This window comes from Bombyx mori, chromosome 24 (genome assembly GCF_030269925.1).
Source record: "Bombyx mori chromosome 24, ASM3026992v2".
NCBI classification, from domain to species: domain Eukaryota; kingdom Metazoa; phylum Arthropoda; class Insecta; order Lepidoptera; family Bombycidae; genus Bombyx; species Bombyx mori.
Window position 1 is genome coordinate 5,473,472 of NC_085130.1, and position 26,501 is coordinate 5,499,972.

General features: G+C 38.1%; 3 protein-coding genes across 3 annotated transcripts in view; 2 read left to right on the plus strand and 1 right to left on the minus strand.

Moving 5' to 3' along the window:
• Nucleotides 1-26,242, minus strand: part of LOC105842625 (sperm surface protein Sp17) — a 156,410-nt gene extending 130,168 nt beyond the window's left edge. Inside the window, exon 1 of the mRNA XM_038019791.2 lies at nucleotides 26,086-26,242. The gene's annotated coding sequence lies outside the window, so the exon portion shown is untranslated. The remainder of the gene's footprint in view (nucleotides 1-26,085) is intronic.
• LOC119630451 (uncharacterized) lies at nucleotides 2,195-2,824 on the plus strand. The gene has a single exon (XM_038019949.1). It carries the CDS (start codon nucleotides 2,195-2,197, stop codon nucleotides 2,822-2,824), a length of 630 nt encoding a protein of 209 aa, XP_037875877.1.
• Nucleotides 2,808-6,094, plus strand: LOC105841939 (LINE-1 reverse transcriptase homolog). Its single transcript, XM_062675546.1, has one exon. The coding sequence runs from the start codon at nucleotides 3,073-3,075 to the stop codon at nucleotides 5,992-5,994; it is 2,922 nt and encodes a 973-aa protein (XP_062531530.1). The 5' UTR covers nucleotides 2,808-3,072; the 3' UTR covers nucleotides 5,995-6,094.
• Nucleotides 26,243-26,501: the final 259 nt, after the last annotated feature.

Here is a 26,501-nt window from a genome sequence, read left to right on the forward strand (position 1 = left end):
TAACGTGGTTACAGACTACTATCTATATATTAATACGTGAAGCAAAAACTTTGTATCCCTTTTTGCGAAAATTGCGCGGACGGAGGAGTATGAAATGTTCCACACTTATAGAGATTATAGAGAAGATGTGCACAATGCTAATTTTTTTTTAAATAAAGCGTAAAAGATACATTAAATCAATAAAGAAAACATTACACGCACTACCGGTATTTGACACACACACGCATGCATACTATTTGTTTATTCTCAAACTTTTCTTATATAATCTGTGGTCAAATTGAGAAAAAATTAAATATTGTTTGTCTTTATTATTTCGTAATATTTGTCTAGTGTAGTCTTGGTGAAATCTGTGATTGTACTCGATATATTTTGATTATATTTAATTAAATTTTGATAATAAAATCGTAATAGTGTACAAAGTTATAATTTCAATTAATTATAGTCGAATTTCGACTACCGGGGGATCACTAGTAACTATAAAAACATCATTAATGTCGAAAATAGTATAATTACAATAAAAGTCGTTTTTATTCCAATTCCTTCATCTCGCGAATACCGAAGAAAATATTATATTAATAATTACTGGCGGTAGAACCTCTTGTGAGTCCACACGCGTAGGTACCACCGCCCTGCCTATTTCTGCCGTGAAGCAGTAATGCGTTTCGGTTTGACGGGTGGGGCAGTCGTTGTAACTATACTGAGACCTTAGAATTCATATTTCAAGGCGGGTGGCGGCATTTATATTGTAGATGTCTATGAGTTCCGGTGACCACTTAACACAGGTGGGCTGTGAGCTCGTCCACCCAACTATGCAATAAAAAAAACAACTCGCGAATACCCAAGAAAATATTACTTAGTCTGGCGATAAATACTTTTACAATTAAAAATAAACAAAATATTACATTTGAATTTGGAATCTGTCATTTTTATATTATTGCTCATTGAAATTTCTCATTTTGGCGCCAATACATTTTACAATATTTTGAAAGAGAACCGAATCGCTGTGATTGCATTACACAAAGTTGATATGGAGCCAACTGCAATTTTTAAAACTCTCCATACGCTTGGTATTAGTAAAATGTTTGTGTACCGAGCTATTAATAGGTGCAATGAGACCTCCTCTGTTGGTGACAGAAAAAGATCTGGCCGTCCACGTAGTGTTCGTACGAAAAAGGTGGTCAAGGCAGTAAGGGAAAGAATTCGAAGAAATCCTGTCCGAAAGCAAAAGATTTTTTTATCTCGGGAGATGAAGATAGCACCTAGAACCATGGTCGCGTATTTTAAAAGATGACTTAGGACTTGCAGCCTATAGGAGACGTACTGGTCATTCCTAACTGATAATTTAAAAGAAAATAGGGTGGTAAAATCAAAACAACTACTGAAGCGGTACGCAAAGGGAGGTCATAGAAAAATTGTTTACGAATGAGATTTTTTTTTACAATTGAGCAACATTTTAACAAATAAAATGACCGTATTTATGCTCAAAGCTCTAAGGAAGCTTCCCAATTAGTCGACAGAGTGCAACGTGTCCACTATCCGACTTCAGTGATGGTTTGGTGGGGTATTAGCTATGAAGGAGTGACTGAGCCTTAATTTTGTGAAAAAGGTATCAAAACATCGGCACAAGTGTATCAAGATACCATTCTTGAGAAGGTAGTGAAGCCCCTTAACAACACCATGTTCAATAATCAAGAATGGTCCTTCCAGCAAGACTCGGCGCCAGGTCATAAAGCTCGGTCTACGCAGTCTTGGTTGGAAACGAACGTTTCGGACTTCATCAGAGCTGAAGACTGGCCGTCGTCTAATCCCGTATTTTTCCGTTTCCGGTGCTGGTCTCGTAAACATCATAGTATGGTTGCTCCGAAAATAACCACAAAATTAAATATAAAGAACCTAATTTTTCACAATCACATCGTTTCTAAGTGTTAAGCTAAGTGACACAGAGTGTTGGAAGTCATCTTCGCGGTCTAAATACTGGAATTCACATCATTTTGAGAAGAAAACCGAAGTATTTTTGAGGTTGGAATTTGATCTCAAGAAATTCATTCGATTACAATGTTGGCACTATTGATCTGTCAAACAAAGTGACGTGACAACTGACATTGACGGCTACCAGTAAAGTTTAGTGTTGCCATTGTGAATATCCTAATCCCTACCAATTACTACTAAATTACGTTCTATCATACGCAGAAAAATGGATGAACAATTTCAACTTCTTTTTGAAAAAATGAAAATCGAAATGCAGAACCAAGCCGTTTCTATATCCAATACAATAATGGATAGAATAGACGAAAAACTAAAACTCGTCTTAGAGGAAAACAAAAAGTTAATATTTAAAGTTGAAAACTTGGAAAAGAAGATAGAGTTTTTAGAAAGAGACAAGAAAGGCAACAACATTATAATATATGGTTTGAAAGAAGGGGAAAAATCTACAAGAGAACTTATAGAAAATGCGAAAAATAAATTCCAAAAGGAATTAAATTTAGTCTTAGAGGATTACGATATAAATAAAATCTATCGCATTGGAAAACCAAACAAAGGCGACAAACCGAGACCTGTACTTTTATCCTTCACTTGTGGATGGAAAAAGAACGAAGTTTTGAAAAATAGAAAAAAATCTAAGGAACTATTTGTCGCGGAGGACTTCTCTAAAGAAATTCTAGAAAAGAGGAAGGCATTATTACCACAACTGATAGAAGAAAGAAACAAAGGGAATATCGCCTACTTAAAATTCGATAAACTCATAGTCAAGGAAGCCAAGGAAAATAGAAAACCACAAAAGCCAAGGAAAATAGAAAAAGGGAACTTTCAGTTTCTCCGCTAACTAATGTACAGCCAAAGAAACAACAAACTGCCTCCTTTTCGAGGAACAACCGAGCGAATGCATTTGACTTGATGAGGAATCGGTCCAACTCCCTTACAACCTACCTAACAGATAAAAAATAGCAATCAGTTATCGGCGAACGGAAACTAAAACAAACACTGAACCAAGAAAACAAATTAACAAATATAAAACACTCTCCCCCAAGCCGACTGGTCCTCGTGGGGGAAAATGACCAAGACCCTCTAAAGATGGATAAAAATACCTCAAACCACTCAGATATGAATATCATAGATACGGAAAAGAGAAGAGAAATAAAGGCAAAACATATTCACAGAGCAACCATCAACTGTCGATCACTAAGAACATCAGAAAAACTTAAAGAATTTGAACTGGCAGTAAAAGAAATAAAATGGGATATTATTGGGATTAGTGAAATGAGACGGTTTGGTGAGGGCATACAAGATCGAGGAAACTACATATTGCACTATATAGGCGAGACGCCTGGACTATATGGAGTTGGATTCATGGTCAGGAAAAATCTTGCAGACAATATAGAAGAGCTCAGAGGAATCTCAGAACGTATTGCAATCCTTAATATCAAACTATCTATAAAAGGAAAAAATGAAGAATGGTCGATTATTCAGGCATATTCTCCAACTGAATCGGACAAAAAGGAAGATGTAATAAAAATAGAAAACTTCTATAATGATCTTCAAAGTACTATGGAAAGCGCTCACAAAAATAAAATTGTCATGGGCGACTTCAATGGTCAGATAGGAACACAGAAAAATGGAGAAGAATACATCATAGGAAGATATGGATTTGGCTTCAGAAGTAAAAACGGCACAAGATTAGTAAACTTTGCAACTGAAAACAAATTAAGCATTCTGAATAGCTTTTATAAAAAAAAACCGCAGAAAAAATGGACGTGGATCTCGCCTAGTGGGCTTTATAAGAACGAAATCGACTACATTTTATCTAACAATCAAAAACCTTTCCAAAACATAACTATAATAAGCAATCTGAATTTCAACACAGACCATAGAATGGTTCGGGTAACACTGACAGGAAGACGTCCCAAGAAACTAAGAAAATTTCACAATAAGTGTACCACTATTGAATATACAGGCAATACAGATTTACTTCTTGAAAACCTCCAAACATCACTAAAGAAAGACAGACATGGGAAAAAAGAACTTACATCAACTGAAGAAAAATACAACGGACTAATCAACCAACTAAAAACTGTAACAAGAAAAACCAACACAAACAATAAGAAAGAAATATCACTCATAACTAAACATTTGCTGCAAGAACGTAAAGAACTTATACAACAGAAGAAAAGTAAAGAAATCCGCCAAAAAATTACAGAAATAAGCAAAAAGATAAGTGAACAACTTAGAAAAGAAAGGAAAACAAAAAGACTATCTACAATAGAAAAATTTATAGAAAGAACAGGAGGAATAAAAAAGGCAAGGAAGGAACTAAACCACAAGAAAGAGTGGATACCAAGGATGAAGAAGAAGGATGGTATAACGACAGGTAACAGACTCGATATACTAAAGATTGCTACGGATTATTACCGCCATTTGTACACAAGCCAAAGATTTGAAGAAACTCAAAAAGAATACAACATACCAACAGATGCAGAGCAGACACTGAAAATACTAACTATTGAAACAATGCAAGCAATTAAAACACAAAAACTTGATAAAGCACCTGGAGCAGATCTCATCACAAACGAGCTTCTAAAAACTACATTACCAGTGATTGCTCCAAAGCTTACGGATATATTTAATGAAATACTTAACACGGAAAACATCCCCGATGATTGGACTAAATCAACAATTATATTGCTCCATAAAAAAGGTGACAAAGGAGACATAGGAAATTATAGGCCCATTAGCCTGATGTCGAATATTTACAAGGTTTTTTCAAAAATTATACTTTCTAGAATTACAAATACCCTTGAAGAAAATCAGCCCAAAGAACAAGCTGGATTCCGTAGACATTTTTCAACTATAGATCACATTCACGCTTTGAGACAGATACTACAAAAATTTAAAGAATATAACAAAACTTACTACCTGGGGTTCATTGACTTTAACAAAGCATTCGACACATTAGAACACAGTTTTATTTGGAACGCACTTGAAGCACAAGGCGTCGAAACAAAATACATTAGAATACTTAAAAATATTTACACAAAAAGCACTGCTCGAGTGAAGCTAGAATCGACAGGAGACGAATTCCCTATTAAAAGAGGTGTACGCCAAGGAGACCCTATATCACCAAAATTATTTTCAGCCGTCCTTGAAATGATATTTAGGAACCTAAAATGGACAAAGGGACTAAATATAAATGGTGAAAATCTAAGTCATCTTCGCTTTGCAGACGACATTATTTTGTTTTCGGATTGCCCAAAAACTCTGGAAAGCATGTTGCAACAGCTATCGAATGAAAGTATTAAAGCAGGCCTGTCAATGAACTTAACAAAAACTAAAATAATGTCAAATTCTACAAATATAGAAATAAAAATAAATGACGAGGTAATAGAATATGTACAAGAATATATATATCTTGGACAACTTATATCTCAAGAAGACTGCATGCAAAAGGAAATAGAAAGAAGAATTGCTAATACCTGGAAACGGTTCTGGTCGCTAAGCGAAGTAATGAAAAATAAAGACATGCCTATAAAACAAAAGAGAAAAGTATTTAATATGTGTATTCTTCCATGCTTACTGTACGGGTGTCAAACTTGGGCGTTGACAGAAGAACTATCAAACAAATTAAAAATTTGTCAAAACGGAATAGAGAGAAGTACAATAGGCGTAAAAAGAAAAGACCGAATAAAACTAAAAGACATAAAGAGCAAGACAAACTTTAAGAACGCATACACAACTTACAAACAGCTAAAATGGCGATGGTCTGGACATATGATCAGAGAGAAAAAGGAGAAATGGACCAGTTTAATAACTGAATGGTATCCACGAGATGGTAAAAGGAATAGAGGTAGACAGACTAAAAGATGGGAGGACGACATTATAAAAATAGCTGGTACTACATGGACGCGTACAGCAAAGGACAGGACACAGTGGAAATCTTTAGAGGAGGCCTTTGTCGAAGGACAAGCTGCGATACCACAACCACCGTTTGCCGATATTTAATTTAATTCCATAAAAAATTTAGTATTTAAGTTTTGGCATGTTTAAGTAATTTGATATAGTTTGTAAAAATAAGAACAGCAATAAAGGCTTATTATTATTATTATTATTATTATTATATATGGTTTATAGGCACATAACACTTTCATTCAATGTAAGAACTCAAAAATCAAAAAAATGGTATTTAACCCCTTTATCCACTCATGTATTCAATTGTAATCTTTTAAATATCCCGTGTGTGTTGAAATGTTCATTAATATATAAAGCGTTCGAATTTATTTTATTTAGGTTTCTTAGACAGCCCTAAATCCTAAAGTTCACTCACACCTCACAGACTTAACGCGAATGAAGCAAAATTTTAAGCTCGAATATAATATTTTTGATGGCTTAACTTATTAAAATGAAATCCAGTTTATCGTTTACTTGCTTGGTTGCGAATACCAATTTTTCCAAGCGAATAAATGCAATACGTTTTCTTTCCTAATCTCTGATGGGAGGCTGTTCCAGCTAAGCTCAGATTGGGTTCCACCATCCGGCTGTGGAATGAGCTCCCCCCCACGGTGTTTCCCGAGCGCTATGACATGTCCTTCTTCAAATGAGGCTTGTGGAGAGTATTAAACGGTAGGCCCCTGGCCCCTGGCATTCCTGGCGTCCATGAGCGACGGTAACCACTCACCATCAGGTGGGTCGTATGCTCGCCTGCCTATACGGCAATAAAAAAAAAATTAAAAAAAATTTACCACCGGATCCAAAACGCAACCTACTGAGAAGATCCGGCGAGAAACTCTGGGTCTGAGGGTTACTTACTCGCCGAGTCCTTCTTAGCACTCGACGGGTTCGATCAGAACGGTTACCAGTGCTTGGAATGCCTAAAAACACCGATAGTGGATCAGGGGATCTGAAATTACGCTTTACCCGATGATATGCAAACGAGGTAAATTGTCCCTTAGAAATAAGGTGACACTTTACAAAACTTGCATACGCCCCGTCATGACCTGAATGGAAAGCAGTCGACGTCGCCCCAAACACGTCATTTCGGATCCTCCCGATCCACTAACGGTGCTTTTAGGTACCTCAAGCACCGGTCATAGTTTTCAGTAAATTAATCCTCAGACACAGCCCACTGAGTTTCTCGCCGGCTCTTCTCAGTGGGTCGCGTTTCCGATCCGGTGGTAGATTCTGCGAAGCACGGCTCTTGCTAGGGTTCGTGTTAGCAACGTCGTCAAGTTTGAGCCCCGTGAGCTCACCTACTAGTTAAGGTTACGCTGATATAGCCTCTCAAGGCTCTCAGCTTAGGTAGAAAAAATAATGAAATGACGTATTTTGAGTGACGGCGACTGTTTACCATTCTTTCCATACACGCTGTGCATGACCAGTAAAGACTAGGCACTTCGTGAGCTTAATCGGCCGTCTAGCGCGAAAAAGGCAGTAAAGACTGAGCTGTGCGTGCTAAGCTGCCGGTTACCATAGCGTATCGAACAAACCGAGAAACAAGGTAATCAGACCTTGGCGTGACCCAGCAATGCATTCGTGTACCAAATTAAGCTATTCACGAATATAAAAGGGGTCACAAAGTAAACTCGGGTGATCGTAAATGATAATTAAAAAATAAATAATTGTCCTAGGTCCTAAGTTGTTTTAGTGACGTGCTCTGCTGTATGAGGGGATTTTTTTTGTTTTTTATTGCTTAGATGTGTGGAAATCTTACGGTCCAAGTCCGGTTTTAAGTGGCTACCGGAGCCCATTGACATCTTAAACGTAAATGCCGTCACCTACTTTGAGGTATGAGTTCTGCGGGCTTCGTTTTTACAGTACAACGGCTGCCCCGCCCGACGAAACGCATTACTGCATCACGGCAGAAATAGGCAGAGTGGTGGTACCTACCTCTTTTTTTTTTTACCGCTGGGGAATCCATTTATGGATACCCGGTCCGGGGGGGTAACGAACCGGGTTATGTCGGACTCCGGCGCCTCATGAGAGGATGGTGGTACCTACCTACCCATACGGAATCACAAGACGTCCTACCACCGGTTTTTTTATTATTATTGCTTAGTTGGGTGGACGAGCTCACAGCCCACCTGGTGTTAAGTGGTTACTGTAGCCCACAGACATCTACAACGTAAATGCGCCACCCACCTTGAGATATAACTTCCACGGCCTCAAGTATAGTTACAACGGCTGCCCCACCCTTCAAACCGAAACGCATTACTGCTTTACATCAGAAATAGGCCGAGTGGTGGTACCTACCCGTGCGGACTCACAAGACGTCCTACTATCAGTAAAAATACAATACGAACACAGTCCTTACTGTGACCTTCAGTCTATCGATTGAGGTTTCAGATTAGCACTGCGTGTCAGGTCTATCATGCTTGTCCTTGCAATTTATGCTTATCGAAGCGCTTATTATTGAATAAAGGTCGTGACCTCCACAAACCAACTGCAAATAATTTCACGGCAGGCGATTCGATTCTCATAAGCCTATATCGTGTCGTTGAGTAATTAATGTTAATGTTCTTTAAAGCATCACTCTGCGCTTGAAAGCATTTGGGTACTATATGAAAATTCGGCCAAATCAGACTGGTTTTGCTCTCGATCCAAAGCTTCTTCTCGTGAGCTAATAGTAATTATGAAATCGTCGTGGGCTAAAAGATAAGACGTCTGGTGCATTCGTATCTAGCGATGCAACGGTGTTCGAATCCCGCAGGCGGGTACCAATTTTTCTAATGAAATGCGTACTTAGCAAATGTTCACGATTGGCTTCCACGGTGAACATCGTATAATAAAAATCAGACCCGCAAAAATATAATTTCCGTAGTTACTGGTGGTAGGACCTCGTGTAAGTCCACACGGGTAAGTACCAACACCCTGCAAATTTCTGCCGTGAAGCATTAATGCGTTTCGGTTTGAAGGGCGGGGCAGCCGTTGTAACTAAGGTCATATCTCAAGGTGGGTGGCGCATTTACGTTGTAGATATCTGTGGGCTCCAGTAACCACTTAACACCAGGTGGGCTCTGAGCTCGTCCACCCATCTAAGCGATAAAAGAAATAATAATGCTGGCAGCATCTACCCACAAAGCAGTATCCAATTGCTCAATCCTCCATTAAATCCTTATACAATTTCACTAACATAATTCTGAATAAACAGTGGTACTTAACAAATTTTCAATGTTATATCATGGCCTAATTTGAGGCAGTTGGATGACACAAACTATGAGGCCCTGCAGCGCATGAAGAGATGACCGTAGCTGGAACTCAACTTGGATGGCGATGGAAGTGGGGATTGAAAAACATCAGGGAATGGACTGCAGTTGCGAACACATAGCTACTATTCCGAATTGCACCGAATTCAATGGGCATTTCGAACTAAAAGCCCTAACCAGGCTTTTAGATACGGCGGTAGATAACGCTGAGTATTATATCACGGGCCTTTTTTCCCTACCTATGCTGATAGCCTTTATAGCTAAATCAGCTTTACCCTAGCGTGTATGTTGCAAACGCTGGCCCTAGCTAGAGCAGTGCTTCACAGAATCTACCACCGGATCGGAAACGCGACCCACTGAGAAGATCTGGCGAGAAACTCAGTGGGCTGTTTCTATGGATTAATTTACTCGCTGAGCCTTTCGTTGCAAGCGACAGTCTCGGCCAGGACGGTGACCGGACGGGGCTTGAGTATGATTCTGTTACTAAGGGTCAAAGTCCAGTAATTTTGACATAATATTTTTATTTATTTTCTGGATGTAAAGAAATGAGAAATGAGAAAAATTAGTTTTTAAATGTGGAAAAAAGCTCCGTTAGGATAAGAAGGCAGGGTAAGACGAGAGAAACGAATTTCACATGATAATAAATAATAAATTTACCTGATACAGAAGGCAATTAGCTATCTTTTTTATGACGCGTATTGTGATGTGGTTTCTCACTCTGGAGCCTTACCGCTGGTGGCTTGTGTCGTAGACACCGCCATCAGCGGCAATCTATTTTATATGTAGTGTTGTTTAAAAATTGTTTTTTTCTTAAATTGTATATGTAATAAGATTTTACATAAATATAGTATATTAATAAGCGTACAAGCGTACAGCGATATCAACAGAGAGCTCCGCTCCCTTCGGCTGCTCGAACCGGAATGTATTGTGCAACAATAGTCGCTCGTATTTAAAATAGAAAATTGGGGGTAGTTTATTCATGATTTCTCTTGAGTAACTCTTAAATAATTGTTTAAACGCGTTGGAGTTATAACAGTTAACCAACAATGTTGACACTAAGTAAATAGTTAATTTTAAGTAAATAGTAGATAGACCACAGAAACAATGAAGTGTCTGAAACTTCGTAAATAATGAAAGGACCACTCAATGAAGCTTTTAAGCGCGTTATTGAATCATGCCCGACTGAAGTCACTAAGTGGATTCCGTCCGTCAAAGCCAACTATTATCGATTTATGGTCAATCTAACAACGGGACTCGCACGGGTGCACCAAGATATATCGAAGAATATACATAATATATAAATACATAAATGCTATCAAACTGAACATATCCATTTTTTTATTGCTAAGATAGGTGGACGAGTTAACGGCCCATCTAGTGTTTGTTAAGTGGTCACTGTAGTCCATAGACATCGACAATGTAAATGCTGCCACCCACCTTCAAACATGAGTTCTGAGTCTCAATTTTTCAGAACAACAGCTGCCCCAACCTTCAAACCGAAATGCATTACTGCTTCACGGCAGAAAAAGGTAGGGTGGTGGTGGTGGTACCTACCCGTGCGGACTCATAACATCCTACCACCAGTAAATAGTTATCACGTTTAAGCTATTTATCGTGTTAAATAGTTATTTCATATAATACTAGAGGTCCCGCGGCAGTCGAAATTCGACTATAATTAATTGGAATTGTAAGTTTGTACACTATTATGATTGTATTTTATACTTCTATAATCACAAATTTCACCAAGGCTACACTATAAAAAATATTACAAAGACAAACAATATTAAATCTATTCTCAATTTGACAACAGACGCCAAGAATAAAAGTTTGACAATAAATAGTATGCATGCGTGTGTGCGTCAAATACATGGTATGTAGTGTGTGTAATCTTTTCTTTATTGATTTACTGTATCTTTTATGCATTATTTTAAAAAAATATTAGCATTGTGCACTTCTTCTCTATATTCTCTATAAGTGTGGAAAATTTCATACTCCTCCGTCCGCGCAATTTTCGTAAAAAGGGATACAAAGTTTTTGCTTCACGTATTAATATATAGATAGTAAACGGTATATATATTTGCATTGTATGTATATATCTTCTATAATAATGTATTGTCTATAGTACACCGCAACATACCCGCTTTATTTTTATATTTTCCAGAATTTCTCTAAATTAAACGGCCATTGTACAAATGTATCCGCTTTTGACTGTCTTCGAATGTAAATTGTGTTTTGGCGTGCAATAAAGTGTATTTCTCTCTCTCTCTCTCTCTTTTTCTAAATAAAATCGAAAAGCAAACTAGAAAAATCTCTTTCTAAAAAAATATTCGCCTGGATTACGTGCATTTTATATCAATTTGATCAATAACAATTTGTTCTGAGTCAGCCATACAATTTATAGAAGTAGTTGAGAAGCTTCTTTCAGTAGGTTTTCTTTGGAAAAGCATGTGTCATGGTACTAGTGAATCACCAAGAAGGGGATGTATGAAAGCGATTTCGACTTAATGGTACCTAAGATCCGAATGACGTAGTATATGTGGAAATTAATAAGATAAACTAGATATTTGTCACTTTTTTACTAGTGGTAGGACCTCTTGATAGTCCGCACGGGTATGTACCACCACCCCGCCTAATTCTACTCCTCCTCCTCGAATCGTGTTCCTCATGTCTGAGGGTCGTGACCACCATCATCCATGAGCTTCAACCTTAAGATGTATTTCCACTTTCCCCTGTCCACGGCGTCATGCAGCGCGCTGTACACTGTACTGTCCAAAGCGGTGTGGATCTGATCGGACCAACGAGTCGGGTTGCGGCCTCTAGATCTGTTGCCTTCAACTTTCCCTAATTAATTACTAATTCTACTACTACTATCTAAAATTATTAGATATCTTTGCGTTCTGGTGACCTTCGTTTACCGATCTACAGTAACAACAAATCGGTAGTAGATCCTGCAAAAATTTGCTCTTGCTAAGGCTAGTGTTAGCAAATTCTCTCAGGTTGAGCCCATGAGCTCACCTACCCGTCCAGGCATAACTGGAATAGCCTTTTAACCAGCTAATAGGTAGGGAAAAAACCGAAATTTAATTGATATTTATAATTTAAGATCAGCTCCAGATATCCTTTGATATACACGAAACTCATCAAGATAACAGTTTGAAAATTTTAATTGTATCTAATTTTTTAATTTAATTCTATTCATTTTTGCGTGTTAATTCTCGTTTAATATTCAGTACCTTTGTAGCCGGAAACTTCGAGACTATTTGTATTACACCGTTGTGTAATTCGATGGAAGAGAAAGTGCTTACGAACGAATAAAGTGCTATTAAAAAAAAAACAGAAAAAAAAAGCGTATAAATTGTGACATTAGTATGTGTACATTAAAAATTATATAATAATGAAATGCAAATCATAGAACCGAAACTTAGAACTGGGTAGGGTAAGTGGTAGGACCCCTTGTGAGTCCGCACGGATAGGTACCACCGCCCTGCCTATATCGGCCGTGAAGCAGTAATGCGTTTCGGTTTGAAGGGTAGGGCAGCCATTGTAAAACTATACTTGAGGCCTTAGAACTTATATCTCAAGGTGGGTGGCGCATTTACGTTGTGGATGTCTACGGGCTCCAGTAACCACTTAACACCAGGTGGGCTCGTCCACCCAATTAAGCAATAAAAAAACCAAAAACGGTTGAATTAAAGAGGACACCAAAAGAAGAAACAGAATAAGTTCCTCTCTATTTATATAAATAAATAAATAATGTGGAACAGCTTACGCATGATCTTCCGGTCTGTATTATGGGTAGCAGAGACTGACAAACAAACTTATATATGTTTAAATATATACATATATAGATAACAAACATCCAGACAAAGAGAAAACAAACCTGCTCATCACACGAATGTCTGCCTGATGTGGGAATCGAACCCACGACCCTCGGTACAACAGTCAGGGGCGCGTCAGTAATTACTGCACCACCGAATCAGTCGTGATGGCACGTTGCAATTGATATGTCATTCTAGGTATACAGAGGTATACCAGTTAACGTCATGCGAGCGATTGGTCGTAAACGTCCTTATGCAGCATGATACAAGAACATGCTATGCCGGACACACAAAATGTGGGATAAGTACAAAAATAAGAAGGCTTGCTAGGGCTATATAGCATATTATAGGCTAGTTGGGTTTCAATGTTATCATCATCAGCCCGCGGCAGTCCACTGCTGGACATAGGCCTACCCCAAAGCTCGCCACTGAACCCGATCTTCGGTTCTACGCATCTAGTCATTTCCAGCTGCCTTGACCAGGTCGTCGCTCCATCTAGCAGGAGGGCGTCCTGCACTACGTTTGCCGGTTCGCGGTCTCCACTCCAAAGCACGTCTACCCCAACGGTTAACGGTTTTTTTAAAGGGATTTTATGACCTGGTAACTAAGACCTTTAAGTCATGTCTTATTTTAATTTATATTCTTATTTTTATGAAAAATGATAATATGGAGTGAAATGAAATGAAGATGATTAATTTGAGACATTAATCAATTGAGGTGAAATTACATGAAATGAGATGATATGGGATGAAATATAATCTTAGTAAAATGGTGGTGATTTACTAAGATTTTTTCAGTGAACTTTTTGGAGGATCCCGGGAAGTTACGTCCAGCAGCTTTGTTTTATTTTCCCACATTTGTGCACTTTCACAGATATTAAACAGTTAATAAATCACCGTTATTATACATTTAAACCTGAAGAAACACTGAATAGACAAAATAAAACAAATCACACAACTAACTCTGCGAGCTCTATCGATCACTTTAGTTTTTGCCCGAATGACTTCATCACGTATTCGGTCTCGCAATGATAAACCAAGGATAGCTCGCTCCATAGCTCGCTGAGTAACTTTTAGTTGGTGGACTGGTCGCACGGTTAATAGTTTCAAAATTAAAACCGCGTTAATAAGCCTTATTAGGGATGCAAATAAGTGATTTAGGATCCGTACTCCATATATAAACAGAACATAATATTTCGCTAGATCTGTCTAGTTCGAATCATCCTTATGATTTGTGAATTTCCTGTGTAGACAATAATTTATTTGGAAAAGAAAAAAACCCTGAGTTCCTTATGATAATTTATCCGAGCTGAAACACCGCTCCTAAAGTCATGACGAATTAAAAGCCTGCGAAAAAACTTGGTTAAACAAGAAACATTATGGTTTATGTTAATAACAAAAAATTAAGGGACCGCTTTGAAATTCACGAAAGCTCTAAATAACGTTACGGTGTAAAAAGGGCTTACTGGAGCGACTTCAAAGGGACTTTCAGCAAAACGAAAAGTTTCAAGTCGCCGCGTCGGCGGGAATTATCGTGATTGACCTCCTTTAGATCCCTTCATGAGTTCGCTATGAGCGCATATATTTATTTAGCACTAAGCGTATCTGGCTGTTCGACTCGCCCCAATCTTGCAATAAACGCACGGATCTTTCAAGCCTATGGGTCTATGTAAATTCTTCACTTCTCTTTACAACTATGTCCCATTGAGAGTGATTAGACCCGCCAACTAAAGGAACAGAGTTCATCGACTACCATTTTTTTTTTCTTTTTTTTTATTGCTTAGATGGATGAGCGAGCTCACAGCCCGGCTGTTGTTAAGTGGTTACTGGAGCCCATAGACGTCTACAACGTAAATGCCGTCATCCATCTTGAGATGAGTTCTAAGGTCTCCGTGTAGTTACAACGGCTGCCCCACCCTTTAAACCGAAACGCATTACTGCTTTACATCAGAAATAGGCAGTAATTACGCAAATTATAATTTTATTACACGATGTTATTCCTTCACCGTGGAAATCAATCGTGAACATTTGTTGAGTACGTATTTCATTAGAAAAACTGGTACCGGCCTGCGGGATCCGAACACCGTTGCATCGTTAGTTACGAATGCACCGGACGTCTTATCCTTTAGGCCACGACGACTTCTGTAAAGTAGTGTTACTCAGAAATATCTGGTACCTGCTTACAGAGTAGGAGGTTTAGAATAGACGCATCGATACTGACACACCGATATCTTACCAGTTACGACTACGGACGCGTCATAAACAAAATTCTGGCGACACTGTGTTATTTTATTGTGGCTCGTCACTACATAGTATAAAACAAAGTCGCTTTCTCTGTCCCTATATCTGTCTGTCCCTATGTGAGTCGACTATTATCAAAGCCGGCAATGTGACTGTTGGACAATTATTGGTAAATCAGAAAAATGAATTATTGACTTTGTATTCCATTGGCAGTCACAAAACTCTTCTGAACGACATCTTAGATAAATAACAGGTTAAGTATTAACCTTTATTTAATGCAGGTTCTGAACCGTATTCTTTGAAGGAGACGATTATGTTCAAATCAATCTGTATTGACATATCAATAACATTTTTTTGTCCAAATGAACAGATTACCACCTTTGATAATAGACGACTCATGTATGCTTAAATCATTAAAACTACGCAACGGATTTTGATGCGTTTTTTGAAGTTATACTTCTTTAGGTGCGTTATGAAAAATTGATGAGAGTGAAATTTTACGATGCGCGCGCACCGTGACACAAAATTAACAGAAATGAAATTGCCCACAAGCGCTCCAATACAATTGAGGTTAACTATCCGTATGTATTATTTAGTAATATAAATGACAACATTATTATTTAATACAATTCATACTAAATATTATTAAATTATTAACGTTAAATATTAATTATTAATTATTTAGTATTTAAAAAAAAAAGAAATAAATTTATTAAAAAAAAGTATAACTTCTTACGCGCCTACATAAGTACACGCACCTTAGATTGAATTAGGTGATTGAAGAGGAAGGTTTATATGTATAATAACATCCATTAAATAGTGGAGAAATCAATAATGAATTACAGTTTCCGAAGCGAAGCGAAGGCGGGTCGCTAGTATCAAAAATATACTTAAGCTTCATAATAACGGAAATCGACTTCAAGAAACTCGCCGGTTGCAAGTGAAACTAATAAAGACTTGTTATAAAAAAAAAAACACGGAGCTTTTATTTAATCACTAAATTTACGACTTTTCTTTGTTCACCCTGTGAGTAAGTTCTGCTAATCTTTAATTTTATTTTTCACCCCGTAGCTCACGAGCTCCAGCCGAGAGCTTAAATTATGCTACAAAATACACAAGAGAATTGAGTACCATGAGTTATCGAATGAAATATTTTATACGGCCGACCGTAATGTCGTAAAAACAGCAGGGTGATTTTTACATTACGTATTTCTAGCGCAGCCAGTAAATTCAACTGAACAAGCTTTAAGATAGTTTTAATTCGATTTTAGTTACGTATTTTTTGACGTGACAACGTCTTATAATTCGATGGAGCCGGCTGCACGCACGAAAAAACATGACTCGTGCGGCGTTACCTCGCTCTGAGGCGTTCCATTTAAGGCTTGAAGTGCAAGCGAGAGCGCGCAACGAGCGACAAAGAGGCACAATCGGCCTCCGCGTTCGGCAGCGCTCGACATCTGTCTCTCCTACTTGAGTGAGCGATGCATCCGCGTGGACAGCTGCTATACAATAATACATTTACATGTTTTCGTCAAGTATGAAGTTCAGTGAAAAGTGAATGTGGTGTCAATTATTTATAGCAACGATAATTGCGATAATTGAAAAATGAAACAATTCAATCAGTATTTTCTTATGACGTTGTCAGGTTCAACTATCGTCAGTAAACCGACTTTACAGACAACCGATTATTTTTATTAAATTATTGCCGCCAATCCGGCTATTCCCTGTTATTAACAAATAATAAACTAAGTTAAGAAAAAACGCTTAAATAGCATACCGAACTGACAATTAATGTCCTTATTAATCCTGATAATATTAGTCAGGATATTGGGACGAAGTTATGAAGTTATTGTATTCTCTATGGTTCTGGATGCATGTGAAAATTCTCGAATTAATCGGACGTCTTGTAGTTAGTTGTATTAATAGTGTTGTTAAACGCTGGGGTTCGGGATAAATAAAAAAATCTACCGAAGTACAAGTTAACACTGTATTAGTACTTAGAACACTTAAAACACTCGACAAACACTTTAAAATTCTCAGTGCACTTCTTCCGCTTCGCTTCAGGTGATGCGTTCGCTGTTTCGCTTCGAGTAGTTCCGATTACTGACTGCGAACCATCTCTGCAACGCTTTTATAGTCGAGACGAAATCTCTAGAATCGTCGAGAATATTCCACAAAAGTCTAGTATTGTATGTTTCCCCTATCTAACAATAGATAGCGTTTTACTTCTCGAGCGTTCTAGGTGCTATTAGATTCTTCGATATTCGTTAGACTATTCGGCGATAGATGGCGTTACTCTTACCGGCGTAGCAATAGGTTAACGTTGCATTCATGTAAGAGTAGCTGCATTTACGTTGTCTCATCCCGAGGCTTCGCTTAAGCGCACTTATAGCATGCACAGTGCGTTTCCAGAGATCTTTTTTGCCACGTACCATCCGGCTATGGAATGAGCTCCCCTCCACGGTGTTTCCCGAGCGCTATGACATGTCCGTCTTCAAACGAGGCTTGTGGAGAGTATTAAGCGTTAGGCAGTGGCTTGGCTCTGCCCCTGGCATTGCTGAGGTCCATGGGCGACGGTAACCACTCACCATCAGGTGGGCTGTATGCTCGTCTGCCTACAAAGGAAAAAAAAAAAAAAAAACAAATGCTATAATTACCGATTTAGTTAATAAGTAAACAAAAAATAGTTCACGCACTAGTCATTTTCATATTTTATCTTCATTATACTGTACGTTATTGTATGCGTTATAAGCATTTACAGCGTTGTAAGCGAGATCGTTAAAAACTAATCAAGTTATGCACGTGTCTGAGTCGCCTGTTTTATACGATATTTTATGTTAATTTAGCTTTACAGCTATTACTAATTAGAATGAGTGTGTGTTTTCATGTGAACTAATTTGAAGTAATCTGTATTAGGCTTGTACAGAATGTAACGGAACTGTTTCGCATGTAATGAGGTTGATTTTTTTTTTTATGTTTGCTGTGTATCTAGACTAGTATAAAAAAAAAATCCCTACCTAATCGTTAGTAGGCTAAAGGGCTATTCCAACTTCACGCAGACCGGTAGGTGAGCTCACGAGATCAACCTAAGAGAATTGCTAACTAGCCCTAGCAAGAGCAGTGCTTCGCTGAATCTACTACCGAATCGGTAGGTTAATAGGTAATAGGTTAATAGGTAGTGGGTAGTAGGTTAATAGGTAGTAGGTAGTAGGTAGTAGGTTAATAGGTAATCGCGACACACTGAGAAGATCCGGCGAGAAACTCACTGAGTGGTGTCTACGCGTACTAACTGACTACTACCACTGCGTCGTATTAGCGTCTATGACACATAGGCTCTCGATGAACTCAGCAAAGAGTTCGACGTGCAACCTAACCAAGCATCAGCCCGCTGAGTTTCTCGCCGGATCTTCTAAGCGGGTCGCGATTTCGATCCGGTAGTAGATTCATTCGCGAAGCAGCTACTCTTGAGTTGTTAGGCCTCCTATGGAGGCGCTCGGGTAGCTGTTAGCAAATCTCACCTTTCCTGGCTGAGCTCTTGCTCGCCCACTTGTCCTGATAAAACTGGAAAGGCCTCCGGGCCACCAGTAATATCGCAATCATAAAAAAAACATATGGTTTTAACGCGGTACGGACCCGCCAGTCATATTCACATTCGATGGCGGGTTAAGGACATATGATTTTTTATCACGCATTTTTACATGCTCTTATTAGCTAGGTATGTACAGGTATGTATGAATACGGAATACTTAAACGTCATTATCGTCCACTTCAAGATGTCCAATTAAGTCTAAAATTTGCACGTGCTTTAATTTATAACCGATGAAAATACAAAAATCTTATAAATTCGCTCTAAAATTTTGACAGAGTCGAAAAAAATATGATGATTGCTAGTTCGATTTATTCGTATTTAAGCCATGTGTTTTTTTTTTTGTTTGTTTTTAAACCACATAATGTATTATATAAGACTCTTAAACCGGAAGGCAAGACATGGTCTGTTGGTGTTAAAAGTTTTCCATACACATCAACAACGTGAATTCTACCACCTAGATCCGAATCAAGAAATATCAAAGCGTCTATTTTATATGACGGCTATCTCATCTTTCAAACCGAAATGTTTAACTACATTGTGTTAAGAATAGGCTAGACAGTGAAACAGCCTGTAGTAAATTTATATTCACGCGATCACCAACTTTTAATTATTTCACAGCTCGAATTAATTTCGCGAAATAGCATACTTGGGACATTCGTTCGAGCGAGCTTCGAGTGTGTCTGAATCGATTTTACCATGAGTAGAGGGCGGAGGTCACAGAATGTCTGCCGAAAACCAGACGGGGGCAATGTGACTTTAAAAAAATAAAAATGGCCGCATGTCGACGCCATAATTCGAGTCGTTTCTCATTTGAAATTACAAAACACGTATAACGAATTTTAGTGGGCTTTTTAAACACCGTGAAAGAGATAGAAGCATTGTAATGTTATTTGCGGAAACGAGACGTGAGATTAAGTGTTGAATTTGGAATTTGACATATGAATGTTACATACAGTTGAAAATTGAATGGCATTGTGTTCTATAATGACGAATTACCCGCATATGAGTGTAGGGTGTGTTGTAACCCACACAAGTGGGTAATACCACCCAATTTCTGCCCTGAAGAACCTCTAAAGAGCGATAAAGAAGCTGCCAATAAAAATCGCGTAACTTCCAATATCAAGGCAATTTTAATTTATCTTTTTTTTTATTGCTTCGATGGGTGGACGAGCTCACAGCCCACCTGGTGTTAAGTGATTACTGGAGCCCATAGACATATACAACTTTAATGCGCCACCCACCTTGAGATATATGTTCTAAGGGTCTCAGTATAATTACAATGGCTGCCCCACCCTTCAAACCGAAGCGCATTACTGCTTCACGGCAGAAATAGGCAGGGCGGTGGTATCTGTCCGCGCGGACTCACAAGAGGTCCTACCACCAGTAAATAACTGATATCATAGATTATCATAGAACTAAAGGTATTTAACAAAAATCTGAATCGCCCTAACGTCTTTTACAAGAACGCCAAGCAAAGAAATCGTTTATATTGTATATCTATCACTCTTTTGACGTATATCGACAAACTGAATTACCAAAATATAGAAAAACAAATCTGCACTTAATCCTGGCATCTACCGTAAATTAAACATCTTTAATAATATATAAATCTACAGTGGTTTTTACGGATGTTCCGTTATAACTACGGAACCATCCATCCGATTTACTAGGAACTTGGTATCCATGTAGAAAATACATGTACTTAATGGATAGGCTTATATTTATATGAGCGTTGGACTCCCTAATAATAATGACAATAAGTAATAATGTTAATTTTAAATGCGCAGCGAAGCGGGCGAGTACAGCTAGTATATAATTAATAATAACGAATGACTCAGTGGTGCAATAATTAGCGGCCCTGACTGTTGCGCCGAGAGTCGTGGGTTCGATTCCCATATCGGCCGAACATTCGTGTGATGAACAGATTTGTTTGCTCTTTGTTTGTGTGTTTACTATCTATACGATATGAAAATATATGATATCTATATATTAATACATGAAGCAAAAACTTTGTCTCCCATTTTTACGAAAATTGCGCGGACGGAGGAGTATAAAATTTTCCACACTTATGGAGAATATAGAGAAGAAGTGTACAATGCTAATATTTTTTTAAATAATGCATAAAAGATACATTAAATAAATAAAGAAAACATTACACACACTACATACCATGTATTTGACGCACACACGCATGCATACTATTTATTGTGAAACTTTTGTTCTTGACATCTGTTTTCAAATTGAGATTAAATATTGTTTGTCTTTGTTAATATTTTTTATAGTGTAGTCTTGGCGAAATTTGTGATTATAAAATACAATCATAATAGTGTACAAACTTAGAATTCCAATTAATTATAGTCGAATTTCGACTACTGCGGGACCTCTAGTGAAAATAAATATGCTTATCAGCCTTTGATACCCGTAACACAAGGAATCCTAAATTGGGGCCGGATAACTGTACGTGATTTTTGTTCCCAGTTATTAGTTATTAGTTATTATTATTAGAATATTGTATAGGTATAATAATCGACGTTTGTTTATTCGTATGTTATCTATGTGGACTCCGAAACGACTGAAATGATTTCGACCAGATTCTAAAGTAATCTACAGATAAGATTAGTCGATGGTGCTGTAAAATGGTCTTTTTTGCCACGCACCATCCGGCTATGGAATGAGCTCCCACGGTGTTTCCCGAGCGCTATGACACGTCCTTCTTCAAACGAGGCTTGTGGAGAGTATTAAGCGGTAGGCAGCGGCTTGGCTCTGCCCCTGGTATTGCTGAAGTCCATGGGCGACGGTAACTACTCACCATCAGGTGGGCCGTATGCTCGTCTGCCTACGAGGGCAATAAAAAAAAATCATAGATCGGAGAGCAAAACGCTCTGGATATGATTAGTAAAAGCATTAAAATGAATGCTTTTAATACGAAAGTATTCAGGGTACCAGCGCAGATTAAATTCACGTTGCCATATCTCTTCCGATTCAACGCGCCATATTGATTGACGTTAATTCGTTTGGAAACTCCATATTTACATGAGCACGAGGCGTGTTCGACTAATCTTGGTCAGGCGGCGAGTGAAAGCGACTGCTAATCCATTCCAAGTTCTATTCCCGGTCTGTATCTTTCTGTACTGGAATAGATTAGGGTTTCGTCAAGTTTTTGACGTGACAATGTCTTGTAATTCAAAGGAGCCGGCTGCACGCACGATAAAACATGACTCATATGGCGTTACCTCGCTCTGAGGCGATGTGAGCGATGCATCCACGCGGACAGCTGCTATACAATAATACATTTACATGTTTTCGTCAAGTATGAAGTTCAGTGAAAAGTGAATGTGGTGTCAATTGTTTATAGCAACGATAATTGTGATAATTGAAAAATAAACCATTCCATCAATATTTTCTTATGACGTTGTCACGTTCAACTATCGTCAGTAAACCGACTTTACAGACAACCGATTTTTTTTTTGTCAAACAAAAGCTCGTCTATTAGAGTGTGACTCGTGACTCAAATAGTACAATAATAGCCCTTGTAAATTCGCTTCCCGGTCGCAGTCAGAGTCGTTGTGAAAAATATGTGTCATACATATCTCTAGCATAACCCAAGAATTGTTATAACGGGGTTCTTAGATTAGCGGACAAACAAGCGGTATCGGCTTGCGTAGAAAAAGAAAAAAACGTGCGTGCGAGCGTGAAAAACCATAGCAGCCTTCAAGAAATCTGTTAAAGAATACTATTTATCCTTACCATATTAAATAAAAGTATATATATTTGTATACCTAATGTATTAAATATCATAATGTATCAAAGCTCATGAGAACCCTTATCTTCTCCATATTCTTGTACGCTTCTGAGACGTGGACCCTCAAGGCCCGTACCCGATCGAGAATTGACGCATTTGAAATGTGGTGTTGGCGCAAAATGTTGGGCGTATCATGGACGGAGCGCCGAACAAATGTGTCAATTCTCGAGGAGCTAAACGTCAAGACCCGTCTATCTACAATCTGTATGCAGCGTCTCCTCAAGTACTTCGGACACGTGGCCCGACAAAATCCTGAGAACTTGGAAAAATTAATGGTTGTAGGTCACGTGGAAGGAAAGAGAAGTCGAGGAAGATTGCCAACCAGGTGGACGGCCATTATCAAGGAGGCCACAAACACCAGCGTCCCGGGCGCCATTAAGCAGGCCGAATGCAGGCAACATTGGAGAAAGCTGGTGCAAAAACTGAACCAAGGTGGTCACGACCCTCAGTAATGAGGAAACGACAAAGAAGAAGAAGATTAAATATAAAGTAAGTATATCGACGCTTGAAAGGCAAACGCGACTAAGCGACAATAACTGCTTTGTACATAAATGATAGGCAATAACCATATTCGATGTGCAAAAAATATATATTTCTAGGTCTTTTTTTTTTGCCTTTTTAGGCAGACGAGCATACGACCCACCTGATGGTGAGTGGTTACCGTCACCCATGGACTTCAGCAATGCCAGGGGCAGAGCCAAACCGCTGCCTACCGCTGCGGTCTATTAAAATCATTTCAATCATATTATTTTTTTCAGGTATTTCGACTTTAAATTAGTCTACTGTAAAGTTCACGCATTGTCGCTTAATTACGTTTACCTTTCAATCGTCGATATGTATGTGTATGTATGTATTTGTATGTATATATATATATTGTTTTGTATCTTGTAATATTCATATATTATTATAATATGTGATGTTTACTGTACGCACTAGGTTTGTGTTCCTAATTCTTCTTTCCTTCTGCGGGCCTACTGGAAGAGATTTCAACATGAAATAAGTAATGCCCTTGTACTCTGTATCCTTATTGTCGTGTTTCTTCTAGCAGCTGTGCGTATAAAATATATTAAATAAATAAAATAAATAAATAAAAAATTCTTAACGAGATGATCCCTTAAATTTCGCTCAACGTACTCTCGACAATTTCGTTCTCCCCTCGCAACATTTAAGTCTATTACAACCCCCGTCTGCTTCAAGCGAATTCGCATTGATGTAAATACAATTAAATCCGTTCCGATACGTTTACTTTGCAATTATTTTTTGTTTGTTCTTTTATCAAAGAATCCGATGGAAGTTGACGTTTTTTGTATAAGATTCTATTAATATTGGAAATATCTCCAGCGTTTACCTACACGAAAGACTAAAAGGGCACGATCCTCGATCTGGGTCGTACCTGGTTCAGAGATTATCCATTGTCATACAGCGTGGCAATGCTGCCAGCGTAATGGGTACTTTCGGGCCGGGTGCAATCCAGAGTGGCTTGTTTGACTAGCCGATGCCTACGCGCGCATGGCTGTTAACGTAAATCTATAATAATATGTTGCTTATGACGACGCTTGTGGCTGAAAGGAAGTATTGTACTTTTTGACGAAGCATGTTGCTGATAACTCTATTTCTGTAATCCGACGAAGCATGTTGCGGATAATAACATGTACTTTTAGGTTAGGAATATTATGTTCTTTTTTTTTATAATAAATTAGCCGTTTGATAAATAAAAAAGACTAAACTAGTTGTAGGAAGTTAAAATAGGATGAGATCGATACTACTGGTTACGCGTAAAACATCTATATATCTAAAAATGAATTGATTTTCGTTAGTCTCTATACATAAAAATGAATTGCTGTTCGTTAGTCTCGCTAAAACTCGAGAACGGCTGGACCGATTTGGCTAGTTTTAGTCTTGAATTATTTGTGAAAGTCCAGAGAAGGTTTAAAAGGTAGATAAATATGAAAATGCTCGGAATTAAATAAAATTAACAATTTTGTTTTTCTTTTGTTGTGTCCACCGTCGGACGGATTCCTATTGTTTGTTTTTAGTTTACTTTATACAAAAGTTTAGGTCTTTTATTTTTCGATTGAGGCACTACGAAGTCTGCCGTCGATTATTATTAACGATGTTACTAACTCCTTCATCGTGAAATTCAGTAGTGAACATGCGTTAAGGATTTAAATAGCAGGACACTTGTCTCCATACGAGTACAATTTACGTCTTATCCTTTAGGCCACGATGACTTATAAAAAACAGAGCGTCACAAACGCGCGTCAAAAGCGCTGCGTGTACACACACACACTCAATACATTATAAATGAGGTATTATAACCAAGATATTGATGAGCATTGCATGACGCAAATCGTATCTGTCAGCTGTTCGATTACCGATCGTTAGCAACACGAGCGCTGACCGAAATGTAAACAGTTTTTATATTTATTTATTCGGATTATTCGACAGACTCAAATGTTGAAATTTAAAGTCGTTTTTTTCTTATACGTGAATTAGTTATTTTTTAGTTGAAACAGAAGTGCTCGTGGGCAGTTTCATGTTAAGCGGTTATTGGAACTCCATTGAATCATCATCATCATCCGAGGGTTCGCTACATTGACCGGTCCTGTGGAAGCCGAGTCGTAATATTACCGATATTGAAAGTGGGTCGCGATTTCGATCACCCATGTCTTTTTTTTATTATTGCCTTTGCAGGCAGACGAGCGTACGGCCCAGCTGATGGTAAGTGGTTACCGTCGCTCACGTACAGCAATGCCAAGGGCAGAGCCAAGCCGCTACCCACCATTGAGTACTCTCCGCAAGCCGCAAGCTTCAATAATCACAATGAAACAAGACTAGCTTAATACAAATTAGAATTCAAATTCTATGTCTCGACATAGCGAGCTACATCAATAATTCAACACTACGTCGTCGCTCGACAGTTTTTTCACAGCAAACTTCCATTATAATAACTCATTCCGTCTTAGTGTTTATTTTTACGAGAAACTCCTTATTTTTATTTTAAGGCACGGAGAATCGAACTCTGCAAGTACTGCTATGTCTGGAGCCCGTTCAATGACCTAAGCCTATATACATTGCAAACGGGTGTGACACAGTACGATCCTCGACCATGCTTCGACAGACATCTTGGATTTTTTTTTATTATATATTTAACGAACCGAAGCAAACACTAGTCTGTGTCCGCCTATAAATCAAATTGAAAGCGTTAATATACGCTAAAACGGATACAAGAATTCCTTTAATGCATTTTAAATAAAATAATAATAATATGTGCTTCTATTAAAACAGTTAGTTAATTAAACATTTAAAACAGTTTTTAGTTTTTTTTTTCTTTCATTAATTCGTAGTAATTCATACATATTATTGTATAGTAGAATAAAATTCAGCTAAACTAAATCGATAGATAACGTATAGATATATAATTGAATTACACGTTAATACTCACTCGAGATAGAATGGATCGGAGCTTTGAAAATCCAATCTCAATTTCACACACACACACACAGGCTTCAAGCACAGAAAATACAATTTTTTTTTGTGGGAATTCGCGGAAACCGACCTAATCTACAGGTCTGCTCGGCTGAGACTCCGAGGGGCGACTGAAACGCGACGAGATAAAGCCTCCTCATCAAGGATACCACAGGATATCATCAAAGTGTTTTATTCGTGACAAATGTAGATTAAATTCACAGGAAACGTCTCGAATTCTTTATAAATGTGAGAACGATATGCAGAATACCTTATATACTAAAATCAACAGGTTATTTTCGTTCATTTTTGGCAAAAGCTACAGACTATAAAGCTATAGACTATATGTGATTACGTGTTTCCTTTATTAAAGCATAATAAAAAAAAAATACA

What these genes read in the sequence shown, in the direction of transcription:
- LOC119630451 (XM_038019949.1), top strand. Translation starts at nt 2,195, where the DNA reads ATGGATGAACAATTTCAACTTCTTTTTGAAAAAATGAAAATCGAAATG.
- LOC105841939 (XM_062675546.1), top strand. Translation starts at nt 3,073, where the DNA reads ATGGATAAAAATACCTCAAACCACTCAGATATGAATATCATAGATACG.